This window comes from Chrysemys picta, chromosome 3 (genome assembly GCF_011386835.1).
Source record: "Chrysemys picta bellii isolate R12L10 chromosome 3, ASM1138683v2, whole genome shotgun sequence".
Taxonomy (NCBI): Eukaryota; Metazoa; Chordata; order Testudines; family Emydidae; genus Chrysemys; species Chrysemys picta.
Window position 1 is genome coordinate 83,047,037 of NC_088793.1, and position 19,123 is coordinate 83,066,159.

Sequence of the window (19,123 nt, forward strand, 5' to 3'; positions counted from 1 at the left end):
GATTTCTGTAGCTGAGTGATATAATTCCCTGTACAAAAGTACATTAATATAATGTTAAGTTTGAACAGTAGGGTGGTATTTCTTTTCCATTCATCTCATACTGAAATAAATGAGTTGTTTTTTCTGAAACTTAAGAAATAAGTAACATATGGGCAGAGACTGGAAGTCTGGAAAATTTCAGCCTCAAAGAAGAAAGTTTAAAAAAAGTTTTAGCACCTGAAAAAAAAAAAAAGTTCAAATGAAATTTGTTATGAAATCTTGCTTTAGCAGTCACTCTAGCTATAACAGTGTTTTAACAGCGTATTTTATTAACATGTACAGGAAATCATTTATCCATCTGCATTGACAAAGTGTGTATGTTCTTTAGAGGTTTCAGAAAACAACACACCAACAACTCTTCTTTATGCCCTCTCTCTGATAGGCTAGCCTGATAGGCTTTGTACAATAGTTTTAACACTGGAGTGATTTTAAATCAGACACTAGGAAGTCTATCACTATCACAGTAAGGCACATAGTCAGAGGACAAAAGGGGGGGGGGGTAAGACTTAGGCTTTGTCTGTATTGGACTTTTGTTGGTAAAACATTGGTCATTCAGGGGTGTGGAAAAACCCACACACCACCGGGCGACAAACATTTTATGACGAAAAGTGCCGGTGTGAAAAAGCGCTTTGTCAGTGGGAGAGCTCTCCTGCCAATAAAGCTAATGCCGCTCGGTGGAAGTTTTTTGTCGGCGTGCGAGCTCTCTCCTGCCAACAAAGAGCGGCTACACTGCGCGCCTTTTCGCGGCACAGCTGTGTCACTAAACGGTGAGTAGTGTAGACATAGCCTAAGACCGACTGCAGAAGTGTTAACAAGCCACTCTACCTTGAATGATCCCTTAGACTATGTGCTACTTATTCTAAACAATTTGTTCCACCTTGCATTTCGCTGTGACTCTCTGGAGTACCCAGACCCGAAGACAGTGCTCTGTGTGGCTCAAATCTTGTCTCTCTCTCTCACTAACAGAAGTTAGTTCAATAAAAAGATATTACCTCATCCTTCTTATCTCTCTCCACTCCTACTCTATATTCCCCTGTTTAAGCATCCAATGATCTTGAATGCTTATGGATCAATGTCCTAACAGATAAAACAGAAGATGGGGTTTTAGTTGGTGTCTGCAGACCACCAAATCACATTAGGGAACAGGATGACCACCTCCTGAAGCACCAATCTATAATGAGTAGGGGAAAAAAGCTGTGAGATCATGAGGGACTTCAATTTGAATGACATATGCCGGAGGTCTCATGCTGTCAGTACTAAAACATCCTTGGAATTTCTAAACATTATACATGACAATTTCCTAACTCAAGAAGCATTGCAGCCAACACGGGGAATTCATTATTAGACCTTGTCCTAACAGATTAAGAGGAACTGGTCACAGAACTAAAAATGAATGGTATTTTAGGTACAAGTGATCATGACTTTATTGCATTTATAATGTGCAAACAGAATAAAGTCCAGACCAGTAATATGTATACTTGGTGCTTCACTAGGGCCAATTTAAAAAAAACAATTATGCATCAAATCAGCCGGGTGGAAGAATTTAATCAGAAAAATGTGAATGATAATTGGAAATCTTTTAAGAACACCTTACTAGAGGCACAAAAAGCCACAAACAAGCAAGAATGCCTTACTGGTTCGAAAGCAGAACTGGCTCAGAGGGGAAGTGAAGGCAGCTATAAAAAATAAAAAATATATAGACATACATACACACAACAAATGGAAGAAAGGGGAAGCTGATAGTACTGAATATATATTCAGAAGTTAGGAATTATAGAAAATTGCTAAGAGAAGCACAGGGGTGCAAGGAGAAATCTATGGTCAGCAGGGCTAATGACAATAAGGAGGAGTCTTTAAAATATATTAGGAGCAAAAAGAATCCTAACAATGCTATTGGTCTCTTACTATGTGGAAATGGTAGAATTATCAATACTAATGAAGAAAACACAGATGTTTTCAGTAAATATTTCTGTCCAATATTTAAGGAAAACACAGATGATATAGTGTCATCATACAATGTCAACACTCTTTTCATTCCTCTAGTATCTCAGGAGAATGTTAAACAGACGCCACTAGAATTAGCCATTTTTATAGCTGCAGGTCCAGATAACTTACATTCAAGAGTTTTAGAATAGCTGGCTGAAGAGCTCACTGAACCATTAATGTTGATTTTCAATAAAAGTCTGAGAGCGCTGGGGAGCTTCCAGAACACTGGATGACAACTAATATGCCAATTTTTCAGAAGGGTAAATGGGATGACCCAAGTAATTATAGGCATGTCAGTCTGACATCGATACTGGGCAAGATAATGGAATGGCTGATACAGGACTCAATAAAGAATTAAAGGAGGGCAATGTGATTAATGCAAATCAACATATATTTATGAAAAATAGATCCTGTCAAACCAACTTGATACTGTTTTTTGATGAGATTACAAGTTTGGTAGATAGAGATAATAGTGTGAACAGAATACACTTAAAATCTTGTGAGGCTTTTGACTTGATACCATACCATAGTTTGATTAACAACTAGAATGATATAAAATTAACATGGCACACATTAAATTGATTAAAAATTGGCTACCTGTTAGATCTCAAAATATAATTGTAAATGGGAAATCATCATTGAGTTTCCACTTTGGTCCTGCAGGGATAAGTTATTGGCCCTATGCCATTTAACCTGTTTATTAATGACCTGGAAGAAAATATAAAATCATCACTGATAAAGTTTACAGATGACGCGAAAATTGGTAGAGTGGTAAATAATGAAGAGGACAGGAGTGATTATGGATGACTTGGTAGACTGGGTGCACGCTAACAATATGCATTTTAATACGGCTAAATGTGAATGTATACATCTAGGAACAAAGAATATGTGTCATACCTACACAATGAGGGATTCTATCCTGGGAATTATAAGCCTGAGTATCAGTGACTCTGAAAAAGATTTGGGGGTTGTGATGAATAATCATCTGAACATGAGCTCTCAGTGTGACTCTGTGATCATTTTATATCATTCTAGTTTTTAAATTAAAATGTCATACAGTGCAAAGTCAAATGCCTTACAGAAGTCTAAGTATATCACATAACACTATTACCTTTATTGACCAAACCTGTAATCTCACCAAAAACAGATAGCAAGTTAGTTTGACAGGATATACTTTCCATAAACCCATGTTGCTTGCATTACTTATATCATCCTCCTTTTGATTATTTATTAATTGAGTCCCATATCAGCCACTTCATTATCTTGCCTGGGATCAATATCAGACTGACAGACCTATAATTGCTTGGGTCATCCCATTGATCTTTTTTTTTTTTTTAAATATTGGCACATTAGCTTTCTTCCAGTCTTCTAGATCTTCTTCAGTGTTCCAAGACTTATTAAAATCAACATTAATGGTCCAGTGGTTCCTCAGCCAGCTCTTTTAAAACTCTTGGATACAAGTTAACTGGACCTGCGGATTTAAAATGTCTAGTATTTAAATATTAGATATTTAAAATATCTGCATTCAAAAGGAGTTATTTTTTAGATTTATACATTATTTGATTACAGATTCACCAAAGGAATTAGTAGCAGTGGCTATACCGATCCTGCTGAGACAAAGTTTAATGAAAAAATATTGTAGGTCCTAAGCTCCTGGTAAGAATTAGAATCCTCCATCCTTTCCACTTCACTGCTTTTTTGCGAGCAAATCAGAAAATAGGATGCACTGTAGTCCCATGGACTGAACACTGATGATTCTTTGGTACTTAAAGTGGAACACTGTAGGACTATTGTTATGTGCTGCATGAGACTGCAAAACTGTTCTGTGACAGTGCTGTGGTACATTAATGCACTGACTATGGTAATCAGTTCTGAATTTTGGGGAGGGTGGTTGCTTCTGACAAGACTAAGTTCATTATATTATTGTTATTATTTGCATGACAGTAGGGTATCTTTAAGAACCCTTATTTCTTTAAATGTCACCTTTCTCCACCTTTTCTTTGGCTCTTTCCACCTCACATCTTAAGCCAGTATATTAGTCTCATGCAGTGCAAGAGCTGCTGGGTACATCATTTCTCAGGTGACCTATTTCCAATACAGGTACAAAATCTGTTTCCCATGTTAACATCCTATAAGTACATTGCTTCATACACAAACCAATAAACTCACAAAGTATATCAACACTGTGTGACATGCCATATTTCCCATGCCAGTTTGAAAGAAAGCAATCTGCAGCAGAGCAAATGAATAAGATCATACGTCAAGATTTAAAAAAGCCCTACTCTGCTTAATTCCATCCCTTCAAGAAATGGCATCAAGGAAAATGCCCATTCCTTTCTATAATATCATAATAATTGGTGGAAAAATTAATAATGTAATTCATAGGCCCGAGAACTCTGAGGTAGGGGTGTAGAGTTCTACTCCTTGCTTGGCCACTGAACTGTTGTGTGACATCAGACAAGTAACTTCCACTGTCTGTGCTTTGGTTGCCCCTACAACTGTTTGTCTGTCTGGTCTAGTAAGATTAAATTTTTCGGGGCAGGAACTCTCTTAAAAGGTATTTGTATATTGCCTCTAGGAGATACTGTAATACAAATAATAAATAATTCAACAGGGCAGCTTTGTTTTGGTAGAACTGTATTACTTACTGTGCACGGTAAGAAAAAGGTAAAGCAGAAAAAGTGATTCTGATAAACGACTGAGATGTTTTGTCATAATACGAGAGAGAAATGAGGGTGCGACAAAAGGATTTTCCCCAGATTCACTGATCTGCTGTCTCCAGCAGTGACACAAGTGGCACCTGCCTCAGTCTTATTACTACTCTCTTTTGTGCTACCTGAGGCACTTAATACTAAAACAAAGGTAGAACTACTTTTTCATCTCAGGAAGAGACTTTCATACAATATGATGGTGGATCAATAATTTGTCTGGATGTGGCAGTGATGGTGTAGTAAAAAAACAACAACACAGGGCATTCAGAGACTGATTAACAGCTTAGTGAGAAAATGCTTTTTGCAATATCAAAGTTCTTGTGATAGTAAGATTGCTATATTGGAAAAACAGACTAAAAGTCCTGTAGAATGAAATGAAGCCATTGGCATGGAAAACTAAGACCCAATTACATTAATGAAAAGTATTTCCTCTTCATGTCAGAGCCCCAACTACATTTACTAGTGTCTCTGATGCACAGTGTTTTAAAGTTGTAGCCCTATGTCTACACTGACCAAAAGAAGAATGTCCATGTGATGCATCAAATGTGCAAATCAAAGTGCAGACAGAGATACAAAAATAAAAAGGTATAGGAGGCTGTTTTATGCCATGCGGAAATAAACTCTATGCCTAAAAGCAGGCATGGGGAGTGGACGGATCTCATTCTTACCTTTATTAATGATTTTTAATTGAAAATTGTATGAATATGCTTGAGAAGATCAACTAAGCAAACAGAATTACATATATCCATAATAGGTGTGTATAAATTATAGCAGAAAGGAGTTTATTAATTTAGTTAAAAAACAAATAGGCTACTTCAATGTACTAAAACGGAAAATAATTAGTATAGAAATTAAAATGGTATACTTTTTTGATGTACTGTGGCCAGGGTTGGTGATCCTAACCTTAATAGTAGTAGTAGTATGGAGAAGAGCAACAAACATAATTATAGGTATGGCAGAACTTCCAGTATGATGAGATTTCAGAAGTTGGATTATCTGAACTTTGAAAGGAAAAAGATGAGAGGGATCTTGACTGAGGTAGAAGAAGCTTGAATGATGCAGCAAAAACTGCCTAGTCCTTGTTTTTAACATCTCCAATAGTATGAAAACAAACGACAGGTTATTGAACTGAAGGGCAATAAGGAAATATTTCTTGGTACTGTAAATAGTGAACTTTGAAATTCACTCTCATTCAGGTAAAATTAAAGTAATTGGGTACATCTACACAGCAATAAAAGATCCTGTGACATGGCTATATCTGGCCTGGGTCAATTGACTCAGGCTCACGGAGTTCAGGCTTGCAGGGATAAAAGGTGCAGTGTAGACATTCGGGCTTGGGCTAGAGCCTGGGTTCTGAAACCCTGCAAGTGTGGAGTGTCTCAGAACCCGGTCTTCTACCCGAGCCCAAATGTCTACCCTACAATTTTTAGCCCTGCAGCCTGAGCCCTGTGAGCCCAAGTCAATTGATCTGGGCTCTGAGACTTGGTGCTGTGGGGTTCTTATTGCAGTGTAGATGTACCTATTAAGTCAAATAGTACAGCTAGATTTACCAAAATTATAGGATAATTTCATTATCACAATCAAATTTATGACATCTGCAGCTAAGCAAGCCACATTAACACAAGGCTAATCAAATCTCATGCCACCAGGTTAAACCCAAGCATGTGAAGGGTAAAGGAATTCCCTTTTCCACTCAAATGAACATTACTAGTTGGCTAGGTGTATTATGGATTCCTCACCATACTCTGAAGGAACAAATATTTGGAACTGCTGAGAACAATGTGGGAATACATAGACAAAGTCATATGACCCAGCACAGCAAATTTCATGTTAATCCTCTTATTTTACAGCTACAGAAATACCGTTGTGACAATAGAATAGAAGTGCAACAATTCAAAGGAAACAGCCATAGAGTTTTTATAAGACTAAGTAGTCACCACAGAAATTTCTCAGAGATGGATAGTTGAAGAAAAATTCATTTTGGTTCTTTTAGAAAATTAATAGCAATTGAGAAAGTCACACCACGTGAACCAGGTTTTGTCTGCTGTGGTAAAAATATCTACTGTAGTCCTATAAAAAGGATGATTATTTTAAGTAACAGTAAACTCAGCTCAGAAATAATCTATAACTGGTTAGAATAGACACACATTTATAGAGTTTTTCGCATGGCACACTTGCCTACATGTTAATTTTCCTTTAGATACATACTATAGTTGTAACAACAAATCGAAGTATGAATTGTATCTCCTTGCTAGTTTTCCATCAGTCCTAGGAGATATCACTCAAAACTAACCAATCAATCATAACCATAAAGCTATTCAGCCTCTATTCAATATCAATGGGAAATTAAAAATAATATAATTTGTTAAACACATAAGTGATTCAGATATATCTGAGGGTAACTAGCTGAAATCTCATGATCTTGCCAAGATTCAACCTGAACAATCAGCTTCTTTCCTACTTTAAGACTGACAGGGATGCGATATGGAGCCTTTCACCTCTAGGTCACTGTAACCAAAAGTTATTATCTGAGGCTCTTCGGTGATAGATGTGAAAGTGGTATCAGTCCACTTCCTAGCTGATGGTTTCCATGTTGCAGCTAACAACTATATTGGAGTGTCCACAGAGTAGTCAAAGACCACAAATAGGGAAAATATATATATATTCATACTGGTGATTCCTGTTGTCTTAACCTGGAGCCCTGCTTACTCCTCTCACTGTCATTCAGTCTGGATGACCTCTAAATCAAAAACTTGGCACTTCAAGTGAAGTACAAGGTACCTGTATCATGATATTTCAACTCCATTATGAAAGGATCTGAAAGGGCTCTATCCAGTTCCTAGGGGTGGACTGCTTTTATTTACAACTATATATTTGAGTGAAAGACTGCCAGCATGCATATTAGTGTGAAGATTCCCCTACTGCTAGAGATACCTTATGGGCCTCAATTTTAGCTCGTGCAATGAAAGGGAAGGTTTCCGTGTTCAGTTCACAAAAAGGCTGTAATGGGGAGGAGTGTAGGGAGCAGCCACAAGGGGGAAGACTCCCTTTTACCTATGACATGGGGATGAGGTGGGAGGCAGAAAGGTAAGAGTGCATAACATCACTGTAAAGACGTCATGATCAGCAGTGCTGGATTAAAGAATTTTGGACCCTGTGCACTATAGAAATTGCTCCTCCCCCAAATTCACTCAAATTTGGCGTGGCTGCCCCACCGTCATGACAGAGGGGCAGCCAGGCCAAAATTAAGTGGTGCTCTAGCTCTGCTCCAGCTGCTGCCAGCTTTGCATGGCATGAACAGGGGCTGCTCAGCAAAGTGCTCCTGCCTCAAATATATCCCACCTCACACCCAGACACCTGAATGTCCCTATCATTCCACATATACCCCAACAACCCTAGGCGCCGAGTTTCTAATGTGCCGGGGGCTGCTCCCCCGGGCTCCACCCCAGGTCCTGCCCCCACTCCACCCCTTCGTCCAAGACCCCACCCCGCCTCTTCCCGCCCCATTCTGCTCCCTCCCCTGAGCACACCCGGCCCTTGCGCCTCCCCTCTCCCCCCGAGTGCCTCCTGCACACCGTGGAACAGCTGATCGTGACAGGCGGGAGATGCTGGGGGAGAGAGGAAGAGAGGGAGACGCTTGGGGAAGGGGGAGGCGCTGCTGGCAGTGGTAAGCACCCATCATTTTTTTTCAGCACCCACAGAGCCAGTGCTTATGCAACAACCCTCCACCAGCCCCCACTTACCCTGACAGCCCCACACACATCCCAGTAGCCCTGACACACAACCTGTTCACCTCCACCACTCTGAACACCTCCCTCTGCAGTCCCCCAACACTACCCACATAGCCCACCACCACCAACTTGCCACCAGCACCTCATCCACCACCTCCACGACCATCCTGACAACTCATTGACACCCCCCTCCCCACCGTCTCTTAGTACTTTGTTCCCATTCCAGGTGGCTCCTCCCATTCCTAGCTCCACTTGCTCCCATAGCCCGCCCTGTACTCTCATGGGTGGGTCAAATTTGAGTGAGTGGCATTGCCCGTTCACAACACCACTCACTGATTTTTGGCCCATCTACTCCCATATCATGAAAGAGGGACAGCCCAGCCAAACCTGAATGGTGCTGTGACCCCGCCCTCCAGGTTGCAATGCCACTTACTCAAATTTGGTCACTCCACCTCTCAGTCATGAAAACCTGGCATATTGGGTCTCAGGATGACCCACCCAAATCCAGTGGTTGGGTCCACCCCTGAGATGAGACCCTGTGCAGGTGCATTGAGTGCACATTGGTTAATCTGGGCCTGATTAGGAGGCTGCCTGAGAATCATTAGTTTAATGAAATACAGAGATCACAAAAGCAACAAACTCCTTAGAAGAGAAAATATTTAAAATGTTTAAAGTCTGAGGAGGCAAGAGGGATAATGAAAGTAACAATAGTAGTAAAATGGCTAATTTTGATACTTTGTGTTTAGTTTAATGCAATTGGTTCCCTATATCAAGTAGTCCATCTGAAACATTTTAGGCATAACCATCTGGCACTATCATTGTCAGGACACAGGACTAGACTGATCAATGATCTAACCTGGTATGACAGTTCCTATGTGATTAGGATGGTCCAATCGCCTACTCTTTGTTATAGAAAGTTAAAATGTCTCAGATAAATCTTTGACTATAATGAAAAAAGCTTCTCTGAAATATGAAACCTAAAAATGAAAGCATTACATTTAAAATAAGATGTAGCCTTCATGTAATTTACTCACCTTAGTAAAGTCCATTAAATTCCCTTTACTTTGTGCCTTAAACATAAAAAGAAAGATTAAACATAAAATGTCATCTGTTACAGATTGTTATTTTTCTAGACCTTCTGCTTCTCTGTAAGAAGAATGAAATATGTAGCGAGCTATACATTATAATTAATATTTTAAAATTAACTAACTTCCATAAGATTCTGAATTTAAAAAAATAAAATGAATATTTACTAGCTGAATGCCTCATTACAACATGGAAGGAGATTTCAATGGACACAGGCACATCTTTGGATACCTACAACGTTCAGAAGTGCTACCTAGATTAGAATACAGTTGATTCTTCAATTAAAAACATTTTAGACACAAGTAACAACTTCCTTCAAAGGCTTGCTGCTCGTATGGACTGAGAAAACCCGAGAGCCTGAATATACAGTGTACTTCTGCCCAATAATAAAGGGATCAGAGTGAACAACAAACAAAATCAATAACAGTTTTAAAACAAAAACAAAACTAACCCCATCCAGGAACAGCTTGCATGTACACAGGGGGGAAAAGTTTAGACACTATCATTTTAAAGAGATAATGTCAAAGACTATGTCAAAACTGGAAGACCTAAAATTAGAGCTCACAGCTGTGTTTTGGTTTGGAATCATGCATATACACAGTGTCATCCCTTTGCTCCTTCTCTGTGCTGTACTTATAAGTAATCAGGTATCAAAATATACAAGAATGTTTTCTAATATGTTCCAGAGAGGGTCATTCTTGTATATTTTTTAATTGTTCCAATTCATAAAACCTAAGCAGATGCAAGAGTCAAGGTGTTGGGCTCCAGTGTATTTTGTCACTGGGTCATGCAGAGACCCATATTTTGCATAACGTACACATTTTCTATATACAAAAGTTCTCCTTACCTGGGACACACCTGTTTGTTTCTTACTCAATGGCTGCTAATGCTAGACCCAGAGCATTCCTGGGCAGCCACCCCAAAGCCTTTTCCTGTGGCCAAACCCAGTTTTATCATCGTTGCCCTGACCAACTCCAGTAGTTCCCCTCCCGAGGCCTATGGAAAAAACCAGAAGATTCCTGGCCCCTTACCACCACCCCACCCACAAAGGCTGCAAACTCCAGTTATTAGGGAAGGCCTCTTCCCAAAAAAGGGAGGATGCAGAATGGAACCACTCCCTCACAATTTTCTGGAAATCTATTTGAGAAACGCTGACACAAACAGAGAACCAAAAAGGAGAGGTCAGGCAACTGCTGTGAGAAGACGTTGCTGCCCTACAAGGGTCCAATATGGGGATGTGAGCCAGAAAGGCCGCAGAAGCTGCCTGAGACACAGTTGCATGGCCCAACACTCTACCTGGAAGGGTCATTGTGACCCGGGGTACCTGGGGTAGCTCTCACTGGAAATGCCAAGATGAGGGCAGTCTGGTTGCCACACGTTACGAAAGATTTGGATAAATTGGAGACAGTCCAGATAAAAGGTTTAGAAAACCTGAACTATGAGGAAAGGTTAAAAAAAACCAGTGCAGGTTTAGTCTTGAGAAAAGAGGACTGAGGGGGGACCTGATAGTCTTCAAATATGTTAAGGGTTTTTATAAAGAGGGATGGTGGTCAATTGTTCTCCATGTCCACTGAAAGAGGACAAGTAGTAATGGACTTAATCTGTAGCAAAAGATATTTAGATTAGACATTAGGAAAAACTTTCAAACTAGGAGGGTAGTTAAGCTCTGGAACAGGCTTCCAAGAGAGGTTGTGGAATCCCCATCACTGGAGGTTTTTAAGACCAGGATTGACCTTTCAGAGATGGTCTAGGTTTACTTGGTGGGAGCTGGCTTGACGAACTTTCAAGGTCCCTTCCAGCCCTACGTTTCTATGATTCTATTAATTGAACATGTATAAAACAGTATTTGGATTTGCACTGATAACCTTTACTCATAATGAGATGTTTTTTGTGGAAGCTGCAAAACTATCATCAACTTAAGTTGCATTGATGAGCAAATACATTCTAACACATTACCTAAGAGGATGCATGGTAAATTTCCCATTTTGTATTTTGGTGTAATGGTAGCTAATTGAAACACTATTCGCTTGCCAAACAAACAAACAAACAAACTTTTACCACCCTATTTTCCTTCAGTTAGAATTGCTTCAGTGCTTACATAATGTCCTTTTTTAGTTTAAAAAGAATTAATTAGTGGACAGCTAGAACTGGAATTCTGCAACCTATTCTGGATTCTGCAGATGGAAAATTGCAGTGAGAGGGTAATGGTATTATCACAGCACAGTTTATGAAAGCTTTTGAAACATATCCATCCAAATCTATTTTCATTCAATACATACAGGAGTCTTGTGTCAAGGCTGCAGAATTCCAAGACTCTTAGTCATATGCTGAATTACCATTCTCTAACTTTAAAATTACAAGGCCTCAGTTTGGTTAGAAAGAATGTCTTTTCCTGTATGAGAGTAAGGGCTTGTCTACATTACCCACTGGATCGACAGGCAGCGATCAATCCAGTGGGGGTCGATTTATTGCATCTAGTCTAGATGTGATAAATCGAACGCCGAGCACTCTCCCGTCGACTCCAGTACTCCAACAGGGCGAGAGGCGCAGGCGGAGTTGATGAGAGAGCGTCAGCCGTCAACTTACCGCAGTGAAGACACAACGGTAAGTAGATCTAAGTACCTCGACTTCAGCTACGTTATTCACGTAGCTGAAGTTGTGTAACTTAGATGAATCCCCCCCGCCCAATGTAGACCAGGCCTAAGGTTATATTCACCTATGAGAATGTGTCTAACAAGGTTCACTACTGGGACTCCGCCTCTTTGCCCGCAGCACATGACGATAGTCTCAGAACTGTCAGTCATAAATGTAGAAGTACTCATAAGCCCCCCTCCTGGCCTCTACCCCCACGTTTTACCTTGAAGTTGAACAGCAGAAAAGGCAACAGAAGAGCTCCCACCTCGAATGTGAATTTCTGTCCCTTTAGTTTACAGCATTATCTCTCTTTCATTTTCTAAATTACTTTTGAAGGCTAATTAGCTTAGCCATTTTAATTTGATTCTGGTCATCACTCCATCTACAGGCACCAAAATGGCCAACATGTCTAAGAAGGATAAAATACGGAGGTAGTGCTCTTCTTGTCAGGTACAGCTACAATGTTATGGGGAAGGGGATATCTGTACCACCAGAACCCACATGCTGAAATTCACCAGCAGGGCATCCAAAACTAATACTAATAAATCTTTGCTCCACATTACCACCAAAAATCTTTCTGACAAGTGGGGCGGCTTGCACAACTAGGGTAGGAACCCTGGGAGGGTGCTTTCCAAGACTGTTTAGACATGGGGAACCCATGAAATTGATGTAGGCTCACTAGGTGGTGCCTTTTTTTGGGTGGGTCCTACCTGTTCTTGTCCTCCTTCTTGTGTCATTATTTATTTATTTAGCCTAGGAGCCCCAGTTATGGACCAGAACCCTACAGTGCCAGACACTGGACAAACACACAAGTTTGCATTACACAATCATCTTGTTCTTATCTATTAATCTTATTAGGGAATTACTAGAGGGAAAGAGGAATTTGTAGCTGAAAGCTAATCTCCGTGTTTCCAGGACAGCAGTCAAAGAAACACTCAATAGCTGGGAATGGGGTTAACCTCTATGTCCTCTGTCTTTGAGTACTCTGCTTCTGTGTTTCTTCATAGATGGCCCTATAACACTGAGCCTAGAATTTTCCAGAAACTGGGAGAAGAGGGAGGTGAATGACCAATCTAAAAATTATTGTAACACTACAAATTCACTTTAAACTGAATTTATAATTTACCTCTCTAATCTGCTTAATCCAGGCTTCCCTTCCAAGGAACTCCTGATGCAGGACTACAGGAGCAGAATTTAAACTAAAAGCCACAGAGTCACTAGATTTTCCTTTAATGAATGGCTGGAGGTCCGAGTGTAGCTGCAAGAGAGGATGAAAACATTTTTGTTAAATAAAAAAAGATTGGTACAACTTAGTTTTTAGGGACTGCAATGATTATCTCTAGGTAAATAAAAACTAATTTGAAGAGTAGAAAACCCAGAATGGTGTGAATAACTCCACTGCAAACTAAATTCACATGACTTCAGGGAAGTAGCACTGCCAGATTAACAAACCAAAAACTTCATATATCAAAAAACTCTTAACATTTAAATTACTATACTTTACCATATGTCAGACAATGGTGGCCTTTGACTTTTGATATCTATGCAGCCACTTGTGATCCTGCTCCTTCAGGAGGAGCCCAGCCCTACATATACACATTCAACCATCAGCCAGAGACCCATCTCCAATTCCACGTCCCTTGCTCTATTCCTAAACTGTCCTCCTCTGCTTTGATAGCTGTACTTTGGCTCCACCCTCCTAGCTCCATATTGGGGGAGTGATGGGGGTTGTTTACCAGAGGCTTCAAAAAAGCGAGAACAGCTGAGAAGGGGTATGAAGTCGGCAGGTGGGTAGTAAGGTGAGGTAGTGGGAGAAAGAGAGTTGTTAGTATGTGGTGGTGAGAGTGACCCAGTCATTGATGGGAAGGACTCTGTTCTTTACAATTGGGAGTGGTATAAGAATATTTTCCATTTACCAGGACCTGTGGGAGTTACTTGATGCAATATAAATACATTTCTGATACACTGAACATTTTATAAACAGTAGTTTTCTGTGACAAGCATATGGCTCTTTATACATATTGCCAAATTGGATAATTACAAGTGAATTCATTTAGAGTAGCCACTAAACTCAGATCCAAAAAAAGAAGAACAGGAGTACTTGTGGCACCTTAGAGGCAGCAAACAGGGCGGCTAACAGGGGAGTTTGCAGGGGGAGGTAAGGGGGGAGGCAGGAGGGCGCGGCGTGGCGTGTGCTCTGAGTCCACAGGTGCAGTGGGCAGAGATTGCAGCAGCCATGAGCCAAGCAGCAGCAGACAGAATGCAGATGGCTGCATGTGGAAGCTGTGGTATGTATACGGTCCTAGCAGGGGAGCCGGAACACAGGTATGTGTGTATGAAGTGTCGCCTGATAGTGTTACTGGAGGAAAAGATTAAGGGGCTGCAGATGCAGGTAGATACCCTGGTGGAGTTTAGGCGGGGGTTTGAGAAGCTGATGGAGGACAGGCAAGGGGGGGCTGAAGGAGAATGCCCTATGGTGGAGGTAGAGGCAGAGGGAGAGGATGGTGAGAGGGGAATGGAAGGGGGAGAACATGGGAGGTGGAAGCATGTGACTATGAGAAGCAGGCCAAGGAAAAGAAGGGCCAGTGAGGGGGGAATAGAACTCAGGAATAGGTTCGAGTGTTTGGATACCGAGCTGGAGGGGCAGCAGGTGGCGACTGAAGGTGGAAGGGTGAGGAAGAAGAGAAGAGCTGCTAGTCCAAGAGAGAGGGGGGAGGACCTGATGGAGACAGCACCAATTCTGGGCCCCGTGAGGATTCAGGAAGGCATAAGGGAAGATAGGAATAGGCACAGGTCAGGACTAGAGGGATCGGAGACTAGATTACTAGATCGCACTGTTGCCAGGCGACGGCAGGTGTATGTAATTGGAGACTCTTTACTGAGGAGATTGGATAGGCCTGTGACCAGGGCGGACCCGGAGAACAGAAGGGTGTGCTGTCTACCGGGCGCAAAGATACGCGATGTGGACCTGCGATTGAAAAGGATCCTACAAGGAGCAGGTAAGAACCCCCTGATAATCCTTCATGTAGGAACGAATGATACGGCTAGGTTCTCGTTAGAGAGGATCAAGGGAGATTATGCCAGGCTGGGGAAGACGCTCAAGGAGATAGAGGCTCAGATTATCTTTAGTGGGATTCTGCCTGTTCCGAGGGAAGGGCAGCAAAGGGCTGATAGGATTGTGAGAATAAATAGTTGGCTAAGGGAGTGGTGCTATAAGGAGGGCTTTGGGATGTATGGCCACTGGGAGGCTTTCGGGGACAGACACCTGTTCTCGCGGGATGGGCTTCACCTGAGTAGGGAAGGAAATAGACTTTTGGGAGGGAGGCTGGCTCATCTTATCAAAAGAGCTTTAAACTAGCAAGTTTGGGGAGACGGTTGGGAGATGCACAGTTAATCTCCACGCCAGATTCCAGTATGGAGAAGGTGAGTAAAATGAGAGGAGAGATAGCTGTGGAGATGAGATTGGACATAGGAAGGACAGGAGGGACGGACACTAGGAGGCCCGCAACATATAGTGCTGCTAATGGGAGACGGGCTAAACGACATACATTAGGGTGTCTATACACCAATGCCAGAAGCCTAGGTAATAAAATGGAGGAATTGGAACTCCTGGTCCAAGAGCTGAAACCAGATATCGTAGGAATAACGGAAACGTGGTGGAATGACAGTCACGACTGGAACACAGGTATGGAGGGGTATGTGCTGTTTAGGAAAGACCGGAACAGAGGTAAAGGTGGGGGGGTGGCATTGTATGTCAATAGTGAAATAAACTGTAAAGAAATAATAGTGGATGGATTAGACAACTCAGAGTCCATCTGGGCAATACTTACAATGGGTAATAGGACTTCTAGAGCCTCTCCGGGGATAGTGCTTGGAGTGTGCTATAGACCGCCAGGATCGACCCAGGATATGGATAAGGAACTATTTAATGTGCTTAGAGAAGTAATTAGCAATAGAAACTGTGTAATTATGGGGGACTTTAATTTCCCAGAAATAGATTGGGGAACAAACGCTAGTAGCAATAATAGGGCTCAGATGTTCCTAGATGTGCTTGATGATCAATTCCTCCATCAAGTGGTAGCTGAACCGACGAGGGGGGAGGCCATTTTAGATTTGATTCTGGTAAGTAGTGAGGACCTCGTTGAGGAAGTGGTAGTAGGGGACAATTTGGGCTCCAGTGATCATGAGCTAATTCGGTTTAAAATACAGGGAAGGAGTAACAGAATTAAGTCAAAGACTAGGGTTTATAATTTTAAAAAGGCCAATTTTAACAAATTAAGGGGACTGGTAAGGGAAGTGGATTGGGCAAACGTATTAATGGATTTAAAGGCAGAAGAAGCCTGGGATTACTTTAAGTTAAAGATGCATGAGCTGTCGGAGGCCTGTATTCCCAAAAAGGGAAAAAGATTACCAAGCAAGAGATTTAGACCGAGCTGGATGAGCGACCGACTCAAAGGGGCGATTAGGAAAAAACAGAAAGCGTACAAAGAGTGGAAGAGGGGAGGGATCAGTAAGGAAATGTACCAAAGTGAAGTCAGAGAATGTAGAGATAGAGTGAGAAAGGCCAAAGGCCGTGTAGAATTGGACCTAGCGAGGGGAATTAAAAGCAATAGTAAGAGGTTTTACAGCCACATAAACAGGAAGAAAGCAAAGAAAGAAGAAGTGGGACCGCTGAAGACTATTGCCGGAGAGGAGATTAAAGACAATCTAGGCATGGCGCAATATCTCAATGAATATTTTGCGTCGGTGTTTAATGAGGCCAATGAAGGGATTAGGGATACTAGCACCATTACAGAGGGGCGTTCGGGATGGGGGATTACCGTATCCGAGGTAGAAACAAAACTTGAACGCCTTAATGGGGCTAAGTCGGGAGGACCGGACGATCTTCATCCGAGAATATTGAAGGAATTGGCGCGGGAAATAGCGGGCCCGTTAGCGATAATATTTAATGAATCTGTAAACTCGGGGGTGGTCCCGTTAGACTGGAGAATAGCTAATGTGGTTCCTATTTTCAAAAAAGGGAAAAAAAGTGATCCGGGTAACTACAGGCCTGTTAGTTTAACATCTGTAGTGTGCAAGGTGTTAGAGAAAATTTTGAAGGAGAAATTAGTTGAGGACCTGGAGGGTAGTGGCAATTGCGATAATTTACAACATGGTTTTACGAAGGGCAGATCGTGCCAAACGAATCTGATCTCCTTCTTTGAGAAGGTAACGGATTTATTAGATAAGGGAAATGCGGTGGACCTAATATACCTGGATTTCAGTAAAGCGTTTGATACTGTACCCCATGAGGAATTATTGGTTAAACTAAAAAACATGGGGATCGATTTGAAAATCCAGAGATGGATAAGGAATTGGTTAATGGGGAGAATGCAGCGGGTCGTATTGAAGGGTGAACTGTCAGGTTGGAGGGAGGTTACCAGTGGAGTTCCCCAAGGTTCGGTTTTGGGACCCATTTTATTTAATCTATTTATAACTGACCTCGGAACCGATTGCAGGAGTAGGCTGGTAAAGTTTGCGGATGATACGAAGGTGGGAGGCGTTGTAAATTCGGAAGAGGATAGGGATATCCTGCAGGGAGACTTGAATGAGCTTGTGAATTGGAGTGTCAGAAATAGGATGAAATTTAATAGTGAAAAGTGTAAGGTGATGCATTTGGGGATGACCAATAACAATTTTAGTTACAAGATGGGGACGCATTGGTTAGAAGTAACGGAAGAGGAGAAGGACCTAGGGGTCCTTGTAGACCGCAGGATGACTATGAGTCGACAGTGTGACGTGGCGGTGAAAAAAGCCAATGCTGTCTTGGGATGCATTAGGCGAGGTATATCTAGTAGGGATAAGGAGGTCCTGCTTCCGTTGTACAAGGCGCTGGTGAGACCTCATTTGGAGTACTGTGTGCAGTTCTGGTCTCCCATGTTTAAAAAAGATGAACTCAAACTGGAACGGGTGCAGAGAAGGGCCACTAGGATGATCAGAGGAATGGAAAACCTGTCGTATGAAAGGAGACTAGAGGAGCTTGGGTTGTTTAGTCTGACCAAGCGAAGGCTGAGGGGTGATATGATTGCTATCTTTAAATATATTAGAGGGATTAATACAAGGGAGGGAGATGAATTATTCCAGCTTAGTACTAACGTGGATACGAGAACGAATGGATATAAACTGGCCGTGGGGAAGTTCAGGCTTGAAATTAGACGAAGGTTTCTGACCGTTAGAGGGGTGAAATATTGGAACGGCCTTCCGAGGGAAACGGTGGGGGCGAGGGACTTGTCTGGCTTTAAGATTAAGTTAGATAAGTTTATGGAGGGAATGGTTTAATGGTAAAACATAGTTGTCAAGAAAAACCAAGCAATGGTAGGTAAATAGCATAATGGCTAAAAGGGGTCAGGATGGAGACTCTTGCCTATATGCTCGGGGTCTTACTGATCGCCATATTTGGGGTCGGGAAGGAATTTTCCTCCAGGGCAGATTGGCTGAGCCTCTGGAGGTTTTTCGCCTTCCTCCGCAGCATGGGGCAGGGATCTCTAGCAGGAGGGTCTCTGCCGATTGAAATCACTAATAACAGGATTGGGGACTTCAGCAGCAGAGTCCAGGGAAGGGGCGGGGATGGTTTTATGGCCTGCAGCGTGCAGGGGGTCAGACCAGATGATCATAATGGTCCCTTCTGACCTTAAAGTCTATGAGTCTATGAGTCTATGAGTCTATAAATTTATTAGAGCATAAGCTTTCGTGGACTACAGCCCACTTCTTCGGATGCATATGAATACAGAAGTGGGCTGTAGTCCACGAAAGCTTATGCTCTAATAAATTTGTTAGTCTCTAAGGTGCCACAAGTACTCCTGTTCTTTTTGCGGATACAGACTAACACGGCTGCTACTCTGAAATCAGATTCAAAAGAGGCTCAAAAGAAGAATATTAAAGAGGTTCTCATCTACC

The 19,123-nt window shown here is 41.8% G+C and overlaps 1 protein-coding gene across 2 annotated transcripts in view; it reads right to left on the reverse strand.

Annotated features, from left to right (window-relative positions):
- PDSS2 (decaprenyl diphosphate synthase subunit 2) overlaps positions 1-19,123 on the reverse strand; it is a 164,143-nt gene that overhangs the window by 6,927 nt on the left and 138,093 nt on the right. For both annotated transcript variants that reach the window (XM_065588305.1, XM_005287684.5), the window contains 2 exons: positions 13,314-13,445; positions 9,502-9,537 (listed from right to left, as the gene is read on the reverse strand). In XM_065588305.1, the coding sequence (XP_065444377.1) occupies positions 9,502-9,537; positions 13,314-13,445 (168 nt within the window). The remainder of the gene's footprint in view (positions 1-9,501; positions 9,538-13,313; positions 13,446-19,123) is intronic.